At 31.3% G+C, this 19,528-nt stretch overlaps 1 protein-coding gene across 1 annotated transcript; it reads right to left on the bottom strand.

Moving 5' to 3' along the window:
* Positions 1-18,385: 18,385 nt before the first annotated feature.
* On the bottom strand, positions 18,386-19,528 carry LOC25502712 (F-box protein At1g11270). Its single transcript, XM_024772991.1, has one exon. It carries the CDS (start codon positions 19,526-19,528, stop codon positions 18,386-18,388), a length of 1,143 nt encoding a protein of 380 aa, XP_024628759.1.

The raw sequence follows: 19,528 nt of genomic DNA, 5'->3' as shown, positions 1-19,528 counted from the left end.
TTCTAGACACAATTAAATAATTAAATAAAACAAATAATTCAAAGAGGGCGTTACATTACCTATTGAAATTTTTAAGTTCAGAATCGAGTAGGAGAGGGAAAAAGAATTTGAAAACTAAAAAAATCATTAAAAAAAGCAGGGTTCCGACGTGGTGCGCCGCCGTACCAGCCGGCCAACCGCCGCTGGAACCCACATTACCTCCGTCGGAGAAGATGAAGTTCCACCAGAAACTTCATGAGGAACCCAGAAAAGGAAGAACATGGTGGAGAGAGAAGAGAGAAGGAGCGGAAAGAAAGAAAAGAAGAGAGAGAAACGATTTGAGAAATAAAAAAAACCAGTCTACAACACATTTATAGTACCCTAGACCGGTTCGGTTCTTCTGAACCGAACCAGGCTCGAACCGAACCGGTTTAAGCCCAATTCCCCAACCGTAAGGCCCAACAGCGCGCCTCTGTTACTTTTCAAAGCCCAGTTTCTGTTTCACTTACTGCACACCCCCATGATGCTACTTGCACCTCCCGTTGCTGTAATTTTTATTTCTTCCTTTTCCGTTAGCACTGCATTTCCTAATTACCATGCATTTTTATTCATTTAGGTTATATTATTCTGCTTTTATCTTTTATTTATTGCATACCTATTTTTATTTTAGTCATTTATTTCATTACATAGAACTTAGAATGTATAAATAGGCTTTAATGTAAATTTTTTATTTTGTGCATAGAGCTTAGAATGTAAATATAGGCTTAATGTAATTTATTTATTTTATTGCAGACCTTAGAATGTAAATAGGCTTTTATGTAATAGTCATAGGTGCATGTGCGCGTGCGTGTGTGTATGCCTTTTATATGCTTTGTAGTTTAGGTTAAATGTCCTTGTGGTGGTCCAACGCCACCATAAGGTACATACGCTTTACTTTTCTGCTCCATTAGTTTATATTCTAGTTCATTTATTCAAAAACAACAAAAAACATGCAAATAACAAAAAATCACAAAAACATTTTCATAAACAAACCTTGATCCAAATCAAGTGATCGTCTTTTTATTTTATTTCTTTCATAAATCAAAATTGCAATCAACTTTAATTCCACTTTAAGTCATTTTCTTTTAAACATAAAAAATACAAACAAATTCTTATTTGCCACTTGGCTTTTCACTTTAAAACCTTTTTCAAAACTAATAAAAAACATCAAACCAATCAAACGTCAATTTCTACCCCGAACTACGAGGTTTTGATCCTTCACGGGTACGTAGGCAGAGGACTATGTCCTTCCAAACAATAAAAAATGTAGATAAATTAGGTCTCACTTTCTTTTTCTTTTAATCATCACATTAACTTCTTTTTCAAAAGCAAGCAAGTTGTAGCACATTAAATTAAATAAAACCAAGAGATTCCCGTAGAGTACTACGGACATAAAGGGTGCTAACACCTTCCCTTTATGTAACTAACCCCCGAACCCAAAATCTTTTTAATATGGGGTTGTTTGAACTTTTTTCCCCTTTTCATAATAAAATTAAATGTTTAGTCGTGAAATAATAAAGTGAGTCAAAAGCTAATCAAATAGCCTTGATCTCCAAAAAATGACGCGACAATTTTGTTTGATAGAGAAGAAAAGGGATTGAAGATCTTGTGGTTGCTGGGTTTTATTTTTAATTTTTTTCTTGATTTTTTTTTATTTTTCATTTATTTAATTTTAAAAATGATTATATGCTATTTTAATTTTTTTTAATTAACAATTATACATGTGGCGTACCACATAAGCAAAATTGTTGTTTTAGGGGGCCAAAATTGCAAGTTTTTGAAAATTAGGAGGGGAAAAGTGCACTTTAGCCAAATATATATTTGTCCATCATAGCATGCATTGAAAATAAGTTACCTGAGGGAAACAAGATTTGTGCAATTCATGGACAGGGTCGTCCCTACAAAAATGGAGGCTCAGCTCTCAAATAAAAATAGGCCCCTATCAAGATAAAAATACAATTTTTTTAAAAGAGCAAAAAAAAATTATAATGTTTTTTATTTTATATTTTTAATGAATAATTATAATATTTGTTGTTAGAGCTTATTGGAAGAAGAGGAGATAGTATTTAGGATATATAAATACCACTGGGGCACACCTTCAATTTTGTTAATACTACAATTTTATATGTATATATTATATTTTCAGTGCATTATATATTAAAAAAAAAATTGGGGAGGCCTAGCTCAGTAGAGTTGTTTGCACCTCCCCAGGGACGGCCCTATTCATGGAGAGGGAAGGAGGGAGGAACGTGTATAAACCACCATGGCAAATGGAAATGATGAGATCAAGTTCTTCCAGGTGGGGTCCAATGGCATCAAGGATCCACATGTCAATGTAGTCGTGGGAAAACTCTGAATCACTTAGCTTATATGCACGAGTTGATTCATCTGTTAAGGAGAGTGTCTCCATTATTGTCTTTACTGTTGAGTTGATTACTGGGATTGTGATTGAGAGGAAGTGAGTAAGGGACCTCATATCTAGAACGAGTCTTAGATAGAAATTGCACGAGTAGTGATTAAGTGAGAAGCTAGTAGACTGGAGAAAGTTTTTATGTATGCTGCGAATTGATACTACTATAGTGAATTTCCTTCTTGACTTGTTAGCCCCCAGATGTAGGTGACGTTGCACCAAACTGGGTTAACAAAAAACTTGCCATTTTACTTCATGCATTGGTTACTTTTGTTTGTTGTTTGATTATCTATGTTATCATGATGTCTTGACATCCCACTTGTCTTGACATCGTGTATAATATATTTGCTTCGTGCCAGAATTTCAGTAACAAAATAAATCATCATAATATCTATAGTCTTCGGTGGAAGCCGACAATGGGTTCTATGATTGCATTAGGCTAAGAACCACCACATAATTGAAATTGATATTTCATCTTCTATTGAAGTCTTAAGACATTAGATATATGAGTCATCTCACTTATATATTGCTCTACGTCAACAGTAGGATACAATATGAAGTTTTTACTCATACTTGACAAATTATCATCATCTCTTCCTTATGAGTCATAATCTATGTATCCGTGATCTACCATCAAGAACTGCTCTCCCACAATGTTTAACCGGGACATGATACCGTCATTGAGTCTTATGGGGTGCCAACACTGGTGTAGATCAACACGTTGGAAAAAGAACAATCACACCAGTGAGAATGATACTACATCTTCTTTCAAAATTTTAAGGCTTAAGTGTGAGTTTTTTTTTTCCACTTATTTGTTGTTCAACCTATAGTGTTTTATCTAATATCTGACTTTAGCTAACACTATATATCATAATATTCTCTCCCTCAAGCATAACAAAATTCTAACTAATACTTGACACGTGTATCCATACTAGTAATACTAATTTTATTTTTTTTTGTTGAAAGAACTAGTAATACTAAAATTAGTTAATTAATCATAAGTCTTTGATATTTATTGAACCATGCACTTGTTTTTTTTTTTTTACCCTTTTAATGTTTTTTATTATTTGGTTAAATAATATGTTATGTAATATTTTATCCCATTGTCATCCATTAGTATGAGTTTTCAGAGGGGGATATTTTCACACCAAAAGTAAGTTTGTTTCCTTACTCCAAATCTTAGTCTTCAATTGTATTGTTAATTCAATTGTACTCCAAATCTTAATCTTCAATAAGCTTTAATTTTCTTCTCTATAAGAGTTAACACTTATCATCCCAAAACGGCAACAATTAATGGTTTTTAGTTGGTTGCTTTTTCTTATTCTTCTCCCTTTATTTTATTTTATACGCAAAAAATAAATACAAAGGCTAGCAAAGAAAAAATAAAATATTTGTAGATAATAAAATTTTTTTGTCGGTAATTCAATAATAATAAAAAGATTGTGGGGTTTGTAAGAGAAAAGAAAAAAAAAATACATGGAAACACGTGTAAAAAAAAAGCAGTAAAAAAACTATGCTTAACTGATAGCCAATATGAGTTTTACATCTTGTGCACTTTAGTCGTGAGAGGGTTTTCAAGTTTTTATTGGTAAGCCTTATAAAAAAAAGCAAAGGGATAGAATAAAAAAACTATCAATTAAATGTCAACTAATCCCCGAGCTTATCTCAGTTGGTAGAGATATTGTATATTATATGCAGGGGCTGGGGTTCGAACCTTGGACACCCCACTTCTCCACAATTAAATTATGTGAGCTCTAGCCACTAGACTACTTGACCAAAAAAAAAAATGTCAACTCTAATAGAGAAGAAAATGAAAGTCTACCTTATCACTTAATATTTATCAATTTAAGCCATTAATTGATAATAGAATCAAAGGCCAAGACTTGGAGTAACTAAAAGAACTTACTCTTGGAGTCAAAATATCTCCCTCAAAACTACTAACATTTGTCATTAAAAAAAAAAAAAAAATCACAAAAATCATGCAAACCAAATCGGTTGACTTTAGAAATTAGAAATAAATAAGAAACAAATTTCAATCAACGTTAATGTGCAATTAACTTGGGATTAAAATTTTTAAAGCATTTCTATTTTTATCAAGACTGTGTGCTTATATATTTATTTACATAAAAACGAGTGCTCATAGGCAAAGTCTTGTTGTTTTTACTAGAAAACTTTTCTTTGTTTCATTGAGAGAATTATAAGTATCAATATGTTGCTGAAAAAAATTCATTTTTATTGTTGTGTCTTGTTTTTTATGATCTCAGTTGGTACAATATTCTTTGGTATTATTACTTCCTCAACCCAGATTAACTGCGACATACATAAAGGTAAGTGTCCCATTTTGATTAGGGCAAACAAAGAAATAAAGGGTTTTTATATATATATATTTTTTTTACATTTGTAATTACTGTTTGGTCTATCATATTGTTTCTTAATAACGTGTTTCACTTCTCTTCAAGAAAAATAAAAAATAACGTGGTTTATTCTTTTTCACTGCAGAGATTGGATTTCCTACTCTTTCAAGTTATGAAGAATTGCAGGTATCTATTTTTGTCCATCGAATGAATATGAATTTGGATTGTATTCACTACTAAAAAAGCAAAAATTAGTGAGAATTATTTAGAGAAGGAAAACGTGAAATTCCTCTCTAATTCTGTCACTAAATTTTGTGAGAGATTTTACTTTTTCTGTCACTAATTTCCCTCTCTAATTATGCTTTTTTTAGTAGTGTATTGACCAGATCAAATATGCACTTCTTAAAAATGCTCCTTTTATCATATAGTTTTTTTTTTTAACAAATCAAAATGAAATATATCGCTCCTTTTATCATATTTAGTAAATAGAGTAAATTTTATAAAAATTTAAACATGTTATTTAATTTGAATTTTTGACAGCATGCTAAGGAAACTGTGTCTCAAATAAAATCAGAGAAGCCTAATGTTATGTCAAGGAGGCTTTTGTCAACACCTCCAGATTGCAAAGACAGATGTGAGAATTGTAGTCCATGCAAACCTATCCTTGTGTCAATTCCACCATTGCAAGACCCAATCTACAAATCAGAGGGATGGTTGTGCATATGCAACAACAAGTGTTACACACCCAATCCATGATGACATTAGGTTACCCTTTATGTTTAGAGTTGTGTTATTTGAGCATTCATATATATGATAACTTTTGTGACAACTAAAATTTTACAAAGGAAATGAGATATTGACACAAAGCAATAGAGAGTAAAAATGTAATGTGAGTATGAAAAAGAAAATTGTCACAAAAGTTATCAAAAATGGTTGTTCAAATATCATTTCTCTTATGTTTAATTTATTTCCTCAGATTAAAATAAAAAATGGAAGATAACTTGTGTTCATGTTGAATATTTTTAATATTTGAGAAGGGGTATGTTAATTTAGGACTAACACTCCAAATGTTTACCCTTGAATTAGTATTAACCTATGGATATGATCAATTATCATAAATTTCTACTGTGATGTCTTTTCTTAATTATGCCGTTGATTTTCTTTATTTGTTATTATTAGCAATATTTCAGAGAGGTTTACACACATTGTGTTTTGTGTGAATATACATTTTCTATTTTTTTTTTTAAATGCATATATATATATATATATATATATATATATATATATATATATATATATATATATATATATATGTGTGTGCGCACCTAATTTACTCCCACCTATTAAAGGTGTAAATTAGTAAGCTTTATTTAAAACCAATATCATCGTTAAGGTCACTTGAAATAAAATGTTAGTTTCGTAAATTTCACTATAACATTTGCTTATATTTATAAACGGATGGAGTAAGAAGTTTGACGGATTACAATAATCTTGCTAACAAAAAAAGAACAACAATAATGTTGCGTGTTTTATTTTCCCCTCTCAATTTATCGTTGTTGCTACAGCTCGAATATTCCTTCACATAGGGTCTAATGGGTCTCAAGCTAGTGATATTTTTTTTGTCAATAGTAGTATACTCCCTCTGGTTCTATTTATATGAAACTTTTTGATTTATTGCATAAAAAATATATTTGATCTATATTATAAATTAAATACATCAATTACTCAATGGCTCTAAAAAATAATTTAGTGACTTTGTCAAGAACAAAAATAAAGAAAAATAGGAGTCTCGAAAAAACAAAACAAAAAAACTATGTTTAACGTTGTTATAGGTAATAGTATATGTGAGACAAACTTTTAAGGAAATAATATTTAGAATGATGAAAGTGAGTGTAAAAATTTGATAAAATTTTACACCCACTTTCATCAAGACCATTGTGCAAAGTATTATTAATGTGAAGTTAGCAACCTTAACTAATTTACACCCACTTTCATCATGACCGTTGTGCAAAGTTTGTCTTTATTACATGTTTTAGTACCTGTTTGCCTGTGATTTTCGCAAACGGGGGCTAGTTCTGATTTTTACAAGCGAGATCGAACGAAAAATCTCAAGATCGTTGTGCAAAGTTTTTCTATAGGAAAAGAGTTTGAAAAAAAGGACACGAAGTGCACTCAGGTTGCTTTGAGAGCAGGATGGGTTTGATATAAAAATGCATTGTCTCTCGACAGGTTTGAGAATGCGATAAAAAGCTTAAAATAAAGCAAGATAAAAGTAAGTTTACGCACGTAAACTCAAGGAAAAGATAAAAATGCATTGCATTAAAATAAAACGGGTGGCCTACAAATCAGTTTACATACATTTTGTATAACTCGTTTCCCTAGACGCTGGTAGTTTGAGTGTTGTAGAATTCTGTATATGATCTGTGACCCACTTTCCGGCTTGGAAACTACTATTTATACAAAAAACCTAGATGGTGAACCACTAAGCCCATGATCATCACTTCCTCCATCTTGGACAATCACTTGTCCCACGTTTTCCACTAAATGGAAACCGCTTCTTTGCTTGAAATCGTGCTTCCCGCCCTTTTTCTTGTCTTCGACGCGAAACTTCTCTTTCAGCCTTACATTGTCGAACGCCAATTATGCGCCTTAGGCTTGATGCTTTGTCGAAGCTTCTTTAAGTTGTATACAAAAGCTCTTCGATTCCTGCAAAGTTAAAGGTCAAACAAATATTGACCATATTAAATGATTCCTACAAGACGACCAACAAAAGAGAGATGTCTGCTTTTCCAACGGGACAATTGGGATTTAATTCGAGTAACAACATGATCCAAAAAGTTTAACCGACGAGGATCACCACCAATAGGGAGACCCAAACACACGATAGGAAAACTACTAGCTTTACTATTCAAAACTGCCGCAGCTTCAAGTAACCAAGATTGGGAGACATTCACACCAACAAGCTCACTCTTGTGAAAATTAATTTAAAACTTACGATTGTTTACCTAAAACACTGGTAAACAACGGGTACGGGCGCTTATGTGTCGATATGATACGAGAACGGACACCAAACTTGTTACCCACGAGGACATAAACCTGAGTGCGAAGTTTTTTTTTCTTCAAATGTGGGTATGGATGGAGATGGGTGCTATAATATCCATCGGTATAAGTTTCCAATCGCTATTAACATTTTGTCTATCTAAGGAAGGGGGTTGAATATTTGAACTGATTTTGAGCTAAGCGTTATAAGAAGTTTGAAATCGAAGGTTAATGTTTTTTTTTCTTTTTTTAACAAAATCCAAAGTTCAAGCGTTGACAAGTAGGAAAAACTAACATAATAATAAACATACTAACATTTCCTTAAAAAAGTAAAGGGAAAATACATCTGTTTATCTTTAAGTTTTACAAAAATACCATATCAGTCCTTCAAGTTTTTTAAGTTTTAAATATCTTCTTTTAAGTTTTTCTAAGTTTTAAATAGGTCTTTTAAGTTTTGTTATATTTTAAATTGGTCCTTTAAGTTGTTAATATAATGCATCTATTTGAATTTTTTTAAGTTTTTAAGTTTCAAATAAGTCCTTAAAAGAGTAATAAGGACCTACTTGAAACTTAAAAGGACCAATCCGATATTTTTATCAATCTTAAAAGAGGTATGTAGCCGGAAAAAAACTTACTAACTAGAGCTGTCAAAACGGGCCGGCCCGTTTAGCCCGAATAAATATAGGGCTTGGGCCTAAAATATTGAGCCCGAATTTTAATTGGGCTTTTTAGCCCGGCCCTTAAATGCCCGGTACCCGTTAGGGCTAGCCCGAATGGGCCGCAGGTAGCCCGTTAGCCCGCATAACAAAAAAAATTCTATAAATTATATATATTTTTCAAATAATTATTTACTTAGTTGATTATCAATGTAAAAAACAAAAGTGAAAATTCAATGAATTAGCACAAATATAAATGTAATATAAAATTATATTTATTCATTTCGTTATTTATAGTTTTAAAGATCAAATATATAAATATCTATAACCATAACATATCTAATTTATTTAAAATCATTTTTCTCGTCGTTTTAGTTTACGACGTTTATACGAAAATGTTTACAATTTACTTTTGTGCTAGACATTATTTAAACATATTAAAAATATTATATATAAAAAAATTATAGCAATGTTTTATAGTACTTTTTTAAAATTAAAAAATATATAATTTTTAATACGGGCCGGCCCGTTTAGGGCCAGACTCAGGTAGTATATTTCAAACCCGTTCTATCAACCGGACTTTTTGGCCCGGCCCGCTAAAGCCCGAAGCCCGCCAGGGCCGGCCCGTTTAGGGCCGGGCCGCCCGTTTTAACAACTCTATTACCAACATTTGTCATTCAAAAATTCAAATAAAAAACAAATCACGAAAATCATGCAAACTAAAACAGGTTGACTTTAGAAATAATAAATAAGAAACAAATTTCAATTAAAATTAATGTGCAATTAAATTGGGAGTAAAATTTTCGAAGCGTTATCTTTATGGTCAAGATTGTGTGCTCGTATATTTATTTGTATAAAAACAAGTTAGTACTGTTGTTTTTAGTAGAAAACTTATCTTTGTTTAATTGAGAAAATGATAAGTATCAATATTAATTTTTATTGTTGTGTCTTCTTTTTTATGATCTCAATTGCTACAATATTCTTTGGTAGTATTAGTTCCTCAAACCAGATTAGTTGCGACATACATACTCATGAAGGTAAGTGTCCCATTTTGATTTTTTGTTACAATCTATATGTATGTGTTGCTTCAATAATATATATGTTATATATATTACTTTTGTTATGTGTATTTTTTAATGAAAAGGGTTTGAATTGATATGGTGGGTATATATATCACTATGATTGGGTGTTTTACTTTTACATATGTGCCTATGTTAGAAGAAATCAAATAGTGCTGAATTTTGCATTTTTTTTATTTTTAAAGATGAATGTTGCCTATGTTATTGTTGTTTCCTTTTCTTGTTTTTTCACTGTTGCAATAATTAGATGTTTGAACTCCAAAGGCTTGGTCTAGTAGTAAGATGACAGGTCTTGAATCCGATAGAATTCGAATTCGAGCTCCGCTAGTGCCTTTGGAGGGAGGTAAATGTAAATACCTTTGTAAGTGTTCTTTGAGCCCGAAGGTCTTTCCTGCCTTAGATTTTACGTCTTTGTCATGTTTTTTTAAGGGAATATTTTTCATATTATTAATAACGTAGTTTATTCTTTTCCATTGCAGAGATTGGATTTCCTAATGTTTTGTCAAGGAGGCTTTTGTCAACACCTCCAGATTGCAAAGATAGTTGTGAGAGTTGTATTCCATGCAAACCTATTCTTGTGTCAATTTCAAAACCGTCGAACGACCCTCCAATCTCCAAAACGGAGGTATGGGTGTGCACATGCAATGGCAAGTGTTATATACCCCATCCATGATCACATTAATTTTAAAATAAATAATTGAAGTTAACTTATGTTTATGTTGAATAATATTCCATATTTGAGAAGGGCTGTGTTAATTTTAGGACTTAGACCCTTGAATTTAATATTAACATATGGATATGATCAATCAATTATCATAAATTTATAATGTGATCTCTTTTTTTAATTATGCCGTTGATTTTCTTTATTTATTATTAGTTGTGTCTCCTTTTCTTGTTGGTTTATGATATATTTTCTCTCTTTCTTCTTGCTGAGAACGCAAGTGTGTGAGAGTCTAAAGAACTTAGTTCAGACAATGTATAATATATATAAAGTTCGGACCACCACCGAAAAAAGTATCTTACACGAATTCAAGAAATACGATATCCAAAACATTTTGAATTTCCAAAGAATTGTCATAAATTTTTTTTTGGATTCATCCACTTGTAAATTTTTTTTTGTCAATGTAAACTTTTTAAATAAGAGAAAAGTAATTTAAATATATTCGGTTGGCATTCTTCACTCTTATTTTTTGACGGTGGAATGTTTTCTCCTATAGTTGATCATAATTAAGGAAGAGTTAAAGAATAACCATATATAACAGCCTAGATTTTATTTTTTTTACAATGACAGCCAAGAGTTAAATAAAATTAAAAATGAAAATACAGACGTAATCAGCAAAAAAAAAAAAAAAAAACTTTCTTTGCTAGAATCTCATAAAGTTGTATAACATTGTTATAACACAAGTAGTGTTAGGACCAAAAAGTTATAATGTTATTTATTCCATAAAAACACCAAATTAAACGGTGTCACCAAACCAAGAATAAAAACTAAAAGGTAAGTGTATGTCATGGTTGGGTTTTAATTTGGTGGAGTTGAATGTTGAATTTGGTCTAGTTAAGTTGTAATTTTCTCTTTTGGGCCTTTTGGCCCTATACGCAATAAAGGCTTAATTGCACTTTTCATCCCTATAGTTTGCCAATTGTGCGATTTTGCACCCCATAGTTTTAAACGAGCGATTTTGTCCCCTATAGTTTTCCCCCTTTCTGATTTTATGGTCCCCATGACATTTAGTGCTGATATGTCTGTTTTTTATCAATTAATGTGTGCCATGTGTGTAATTTCATTTTCTTTTAAAATAAAAAAAATGGTATTTTTCAGATTTTGAGAGAAGGAGGCACGTGACCAACAATAGAATTTAGTGCTGAAAATCTGAAAAATACCATTTTTTTTATTTTTAAAAAAATGGAATTACACACGTGGCACACGTTAATTGATAAAAAACAGACACGTCATCACTAAATGTCATGGGGACCATAAAATCAGAAAGGGGGGAAACTATAGGGGGCAAAATCGCTCATTTAAAATTATGGGGTGCAAAATCACACAATTGGCAAACTATAGGGGGAAAAAGTGCAATTAAGCCAAAAAATAATAATAAATCAATTAACTTACAACAAAACCCACTCTAAACAGGGTACGGTTATGGTGCATAAGGAAATCCTTATGCACCCTGTATAAATTCAGAATGGTTTTGGAGTACAACTCACAACAACCATTTCCACATCAAAATGGTTTTGACATGATTTTATACAAAACATACTATAATAAAGACATTTGTGATTGTCATTGAACCAAATCAACACTCTGAAATCATCATTGAACTAAAATGATGATTTCCGCGGTTGTAGTGTTGTTTCGTTTTATTTCGTTTGATTTCGCTTAGGGGTGTAGGAAGCAATTATGTTGGACTACCGGTTAATGGGCTGAGATTTATGCAGGGTGCTGGAAACCATTAAGTACATCTAATGGTTTTGAAGTATAACTTACAGAAACCATTTCTGGATTTATGCAGATGCACCATAACCTGAGTCCTCTAGACATAGTGGTTGAGTTCCCATCGATAGAAGTCATATAAAAAAGCTTTATCTTTGGATTTCACCTATGACCAAACTAGCAACTTTACGTAAATGAGTTACTTCCATATTGAGCAAATGTATTCTAACCAAATCGCATGAAGATATTCCTTCACTTTCTATCCATGAAAAATCAAATATGTGTACTCGATCATATCATCCAAACAATGATTAGTCAATATCAATACTATAACAAAGTGAAATTTTCGACTATATTTTAATGGGTTTGTAGCACATTTATTGCAGGAATGGAAGAATATCATAAAGCTGATTTGTGTGCCTTAATTTTCATATTTTGTGGGCTTCTTTGCTTCTCTTTTGGTGACTTTTTGTCTTTCAAGTTGTATCACATTTTAATTTTGAACGATACATTTATGGTGTTCAGGTATGTGTATAATTATGTGTTAATATCAACAAGACTATGAGGAATGACCTTAATTTATCAAGTAGAAGGAATTCATAGTAAAACCGTTGTATGGTTATCACAATCATAGATACAAGGAATTCCATTAAAATCAAAATATGATTTGAAAATGAGATTGTTCCAGACAATGATAATTAAATTACAATTTTCAAATATATGAGTTCATAATTTGTGAACACAATAATAGTGAAAGCAAATATTACAAATGTAATTTATCAAGAATAGTGAAAGCAATATCATTGGGTAAGGTACATATCAGAATTACAAATTTATTTCTTATAATCAAAGAATTACAAAATTAATTGATACGTTGAAAAGAATTATGATTGAAAAGAAATGTTCGTTTGGTCCTAACCAACCTTTATGCATGAAGAGAATTAAAAATCTTAATATATAATCCAAAGGTATATTATGCATACCCTATTTCTACAAACCCTAATGGAATGGGAGGGAATGCTTGCATTAATTGCAAATTTCAAAATTCAAATCTCTCACCCAAAGTCATCCTATCTTATTGTAAACTAGACCTTGCACCCGTGCTGCCGCACGGGTCATATTGACGGCAAATACATCATTCAAATAAATAAATAAATAAGGTGTTTTAGTACCAATACAATGTGACTAATAAAATATAATTAAAATTGAGTTCATGTTGGTACATTGCATAAAATTTCTTTGTAAACAACATTTGAAGTGTAGTGCAGCCATAATTAACACATTTAAGACAAAACAATCAACATACATTTATATAAATAATAAATTAGCAGTGGAACTCCAATAGTGCTGCTAAAATTGTCAGTGCTACTGTTTGCAGCTGCTGCACTGTGCTTAGCGTGCAGCTGCTACCAATCAGATTGCACATCATGCGTGTCCTGCAATGAAATTGTTGCTTCTTCGTTTGATTGTGCCATAATTTTTCATTTCAACGACGTCATATGCACCAAAAACATCATTGCAAAGGTTTTCTGATCCTGCACATTCAGTCCTTGCATATTAGGAAAGAAAACTTCAAAAAAAAAAAAACAGCATCTTATGATGAAATTTTGCATCTTTTGCCAAAGACCAGCCACTCACCATACTTCATCTTTTGCCAAACAATTAATGACTACATCCTCCGGTCACTATTATAAACAAAAATTAACATTTTAGATTCATTTAATGTATGTGGTTTATAATAAAGACTACATACATCATTTTATGAATGTATTTAAAATGTTGATTTTTGCTTATAATAGTGACCGGAGGGTGAATGACCTAACCCTCTTCTCTCTATCCAAGATTCTTCTTCATCTCCCTCCCTTTTGTCTCACACACATTCTCCCAAAACCATGGCTGCTTCTTCACCCCATCTCTCTTTCTCTAAAGGCGTTCATATCTTGCGTGAGATTGCATATTCTGAGCATAGCTTTGGTGAGAATGTTGAAAATCCTGATTCATTGTCTCAGGTGAGGAACGAACAAGGTACTTGAGTTTTACTTATTTATGCAAGAATGTCAAATTTGGTCGAAGACAATTTGTATAGTTTTTCAATATTCAATTTAAATTTTCTGAAAAAGTTATCCTATGATTCTACCCTCTTGCAGATGGTCATATATTTAAGTAATCCCAAGTATTTATATGATATCATTTTTACTCTGAGCCTTTACTTCAAATTATCATGATATTTTACGGTTCTTCAAATTTTGAATTAAGTGTTTCATCAAATAGAATATTTGTTATCGAGGATGGTTATCTGTCTAATGTTACCATTATCTGTCAGGTGTGCATCATGGTTTGTAGATCCTATTCTTGCCTTTTATTTTCCGATGTATTTTTCCTATGTTTTGATGTACTATAAATTATGCAGGATTTATTTAAACTTCAATAGAAAAACATATTTAGTAATCAAAATTGTTGAAGATCTTTATTAGTAAAGTTTTGTCATTGTTGTATTTTTGAAATTTTGATTCTATCGGTTTCGTATATGCTACTGTTCTATATTACAAGGTACCTTTGAAGTAGTTGTGTTGTATCTAACTGAGTGAACATGTAAATAGGGTCCTCTTAATAGTTATAGATCGCAATTGAATGGTGTTGCTAAGATTTAGCAAGATTTCGGGACAATCGTACATTGATCGTTATAAGGTTTGGCAAATTTGAAAAAGTCTAAAATGATAAAATATATGTGAGCAAATATAGAGGCGAGGTTGCAATTGTTATAATATAATTCTTGCATTTAAGTTTGAGATCCTTTATTATACATACATTGACTCATACAATGAATATGAAAATCTGTACAAGATGAAAACATACAACTAGAATGATTTTGTTGAATATAAAAAATCTTCTACATATTATAAAGCAGAAGGCTACACATTCCAAATTGGCATGGGTTAAGCCAAATTGTACTACTTATATGATCAAACCCTTAATTCCACTTGGTCTTGCCATGTAATCTTCCTTTTCTCCACCCTACTTGATCCTTCTCCAATGTTTCTGCAAACTAAAAGCTTGGTATCATTGCTCTTCATTCACAGCTCTCTGTGCATTCTTCTTTTGTTCTTCTATCCACATGGGATGATTATCTCCCTACAATTCATCCGCTTCTCTCGAATTTTGCTACCAGATACAACTATTTTTTGTAAAAGATGTCAGTCTATCACCTTTAGTGTTGGAAGAATATGTCAATGAATTATATTATCCATGCCTTTCATGTTGTTGCTTTTGTGCAAAAGTTGTCAGATGTGGAAAACTAGGATTGGTTTTACATAGCTTTTCTGAGCTAATTATTCTATTTCAGCTACATAAGTTTCTTCTAAATTTTTCTTTGTTATAAAGGGTATTATATTATGAAAAAATATTTATTTTTTAGGCCAAATACCTCCCCGGGTCCTTTAAATTTCATGTTTGTTTCAGATAGATCCTTTAAGTTTCTAAGGTTTCAGATAGGTCCTTTAAGTTTGGAGTTTGTTTCGGATAGGTCCTTTAAGTTTTTAAGGTTTCAGATATGTCTTTAAGTTTCAAGTTTGTTTTAGAAAAGCTATGTAAAGGACCTAGGGAGGTATTTGGCCTATTTTTTATTTAGTTATATGTCATGACACTTTGACTGCCCAAGTTTTTCTTTAATAATCAGTTGATTGTTCTGTATTTTAAGTAGCTATTTGACCACATTCTCTCTGAGCAAACAATGGCTACATGTCTCAGATTTAAATGGTTTTTGACTATTGTTTTATTACAATTGTGTTTTATTTGTACTTAATCTGTAGGTTATTGATAATTGCATGGAATACAAAATTTGAATTATAAATAATCTTGAGTTTAAACATGAAAGTTTTACATTCTGATTGACTCAAGTGTACTAAATAATATATGGTTTTAGAATGAGTTATGAAAACATTCAATGTCCCTGTACTTGATTATTGGCATGATCCCTTATTTATAATAATGCTAATACATGAACTCATGATTTGTTTGATATGATAGACATTACAACAATTCTTTGTAATGCATTACCAGTTTAGACGGGAAACCCAACTACACTATGAGAAAATTTTAAAAAAAATAATAAGGTTTTTTTTCTTTATACTCACAAAATGAAAAAAGATATTATCAATTTAAACATCTTAGTGAGTATTTTAGGGACATCTTAATGAGATTGTTCACAATTTAAGGTCTGTTTAATATGGACCTTTTGAAAATGGTTCAATTGTGAATCTTTATCAACTTTAGTAATATTCAACATGTTTAAATCATTATATATTTTTGAAAATTATTTCTTAAAAATATAACTATCCCGTGCATCGAATCTATCAAAACTAAAATAGAAGCTTTGGCAGGACCTAAGTGCCTTTAAGGTGAACATTAGAAAAGTTCGATCTAAATATTGTGATTCTATTTAGATCTTATGGGGATTTTTGCATTGAACATTGTGTTGCATAAGTCTAACGTTGCAATTTTAAGAGTTACTTTAAGAATGAGTTATGAAAACATTGAATGTGTCTGTACTTGATTATTAGCATGATCCCTTATTTATAATAATGCTAATACATGAACTTATGATTTGTTTGACAAGGACAAGGTTCGATATATTACCTCAAGGTGATTTAAATTTGGAAATGGAGTGATCAATGACATTTTGATTTTGGAGTGGATCAAACAAGCTCTTCGTAAATGTTTTAGTTATCTTTTTTACCTCACATAAATGTTGTCTTACATCAATTTTTTGTTGTTTTTGTGCCAGCACCCTTGATTCTGAATCCTGTATCTGAGTTGGACAAGATTGTCAATGAGTTGCGGGTGAAATATAGGACATATCACATAGAGTTTAATGTACTGGGGAAAAAATCTATTAACAAACCCTTAAGCTCAAATCTGTCGAGATTGAGTGCACTTAATTGAAGATAGCTTTGTGTCCTATGTTTCGTTTTATTTTTATTTATTTTTTGGTCGACATCTGTCAATGGTTGTATGAATATTAAGTTTACTATGTTGTCATATATATTTTCTATCTCATGGTTGTGAATTGTGGTATCATTTTTTTTGCGTTTAATGATGCACCAAAGCTTAATATTCATACAACCATTGAGGTTGCGCTTATAATTGTAGCTCATACATAACTTCTTTAATGAGAGTTACATATGGTCATTATTACTATTGATAGAGGTTGCTTCTTTAATTTGTACGGTGCTCAAAGCATAAGTTAGTTCTCCCATACCTTCGAAGCGAAAATGTAATAAAGAAACAAGTTGTCCATGTCAATATATAATGCCTAGTGAGGTTTGTGTTTAGCAAGTTACTCTCAAATCCATTACCTAACACAAACGTAAGTGTTAGTGTGTGTTAGCTATTGTCTACAAATGGTCTGAAAATTTTGCTAATAGATGAAGATGGTCTTTGTATTGAGAGTACTTCGAACGTAGTGATTAAAGAAGTATGTTGTAATTTGTACGCATAAGAAAACATGATGAATATTTTCACTAAAAAACGATGACATTAAAATTATAAGTTGTAATTGAGCTATTAAACCTTGCTCTGGACTACTAAATTTACAATGTATATGACATAAAAAATTTAACACATTACTAAATATTTGCAATTAAAATAACAAGATATGCCCCAAAAAAAAGTAGCAGAATATAGAATATGCAACTTCGAAGATCACATTAATTTCTAAAACAACAAAACAAACTTCAAAACTCATATCACAACTTTCATTGCAATCATATTTCAGATTGGATACAAAAAACAAATGGAGGTTTCTACTGCACATCATTGGTGCTTAATCTTAGCAAGTGATTTTATATAAAGTTTATCAAAACTCCTTACACCATATTATTATCAAGAATAATATATTAATTAAAACATCAATAAAGTTGGATATAATTATACCATTGTTTGTTTTATAGAATAGATAAACAACATATAAAACAACATCTATTACAATACTTAAACTTAATATGTTTACAAAATTAAAGTTTGCCAACATATATGTCATCATTATAGCCAGAGAAATCAAAACATATAATATTGTTTACTACAAACATATAGAGGCAAAGACATATGTGTTATATATCATCACTTTTTGTAAAGATAAAAACTCTATTCTTGCCTATTGAACTGCAAATGCACAAGAAGATTGATGTTCAAACTGATTATAACAAAATAAATAGAAGAGGTTGTTCATACAATTGAAACAAAAACTTGAAAAACAAGTCATAGATAGAGAATAAAGATTTAAAATCATAGATAGAGAATAAAGCATGAAAATAAAACTGATAAATCCGATTTTCATATAAGAACTTGACTCAAAAACCTGAAGTGTGAAAACTTCATGTATGGCATGGAAAAGAAAATTACTTGTCTATTGCTCCAATCAATTGAAGGTTTTTCTTGTAAATCACCGTCTGGCTCCATAAAATTTCTCCTTTAAGACCAACATTCTCAACCATCCCAGTAGTTAAATCAAAACAAACTAGTTGACCATCTTTTCTTGTAAAGAAGATATTTCCCTTCTCCCCTGCCCCAATAGATTGTTCAATGCAAGACAAGCATCGAAAATAGAAGAGTCTAATCCAAGATTCCTTAACACCAAATTCACCCAAAATTGATATTTGGAAAGATATGGCCTTTTTAGAATAAGATATCATAGCAACATGCCCATTTAACGCTATCAAGTGAATATCTAAAGTATCATGCACATCTTCAAAGGGAGATGGTGTAATAAAGTGCTCTTCTTTGCACAAGTTAAATGACACCAAATTATTATTTTTACCCCACCAATGGCACATCCCATTCAAGTACAAATCACTGTTATAAATCCAATTACGTGTTGGCATATCAATATCGATTTTCCTCCAGCAGCTATTTTTTAGACTATATATCTCCCAAAAGGGGTGAGGTATAACATTATCTAAACGATGTTCTTTAAATTTAGTATAACATACATGTTGAATTACACTATAGTCATCTCTAACATGATCATACCCGAATCCATGAAGAGTAATTTTAGTGATAAACTCACGCTTAAATTCAGCAAGGCTGGGAGGAATGACCATAACTTCCTGAGTAGCAGGATTCCACAATACTGCTATTGTATGATTATCACAATTGTAGATACAAATAATTCCATTAGTAGCTGAACCTAAAATTCGAATAACACTAACACGATTATGTTGAATATGAAATGGAGGTGGCAAATCCAATTTCACTTTATTCTCAAACTTGTCACCAGAAAGTAAATAAAATGTACAGTGAAAAGGATCTAGTACAACCTGGTTTAGAATGACGCAAATATCATCATCGAGTGAATGAGATCCAGAATAAAGATTTTTGCAAAATATGTTGATGAAATTATGGTTTTCTAATAGACGAGTCCATGATTTGCGAACACAAGAAAAGCGTCTTAGAGATTTAACAGGAAGTTTAGAGAGAATTGAGAAAACAAAATCATTTGGTATATAGGTAATATTAACCTTACTCGCATGATTTGGATCCAT

This window comes from Medicago truncatula, chromosome 8 (genome assembly GCF_003473485.1).
Source record: "Medicago truncatula cultivar Jemalong A17 chromosome 8, MtrunA17r5.0-ANR, whole genome shotgun sequence".
NCBI classification, from domain to species: Eukaryota; Viridiplantae; Streptophyta; class Magnoliopsida; order Fabales; family Fabaceae; genus Medicago; species Medicago truncatula.
This window is presented reverse-complemented; position numbering and strand designations above follow the sequence as displayed.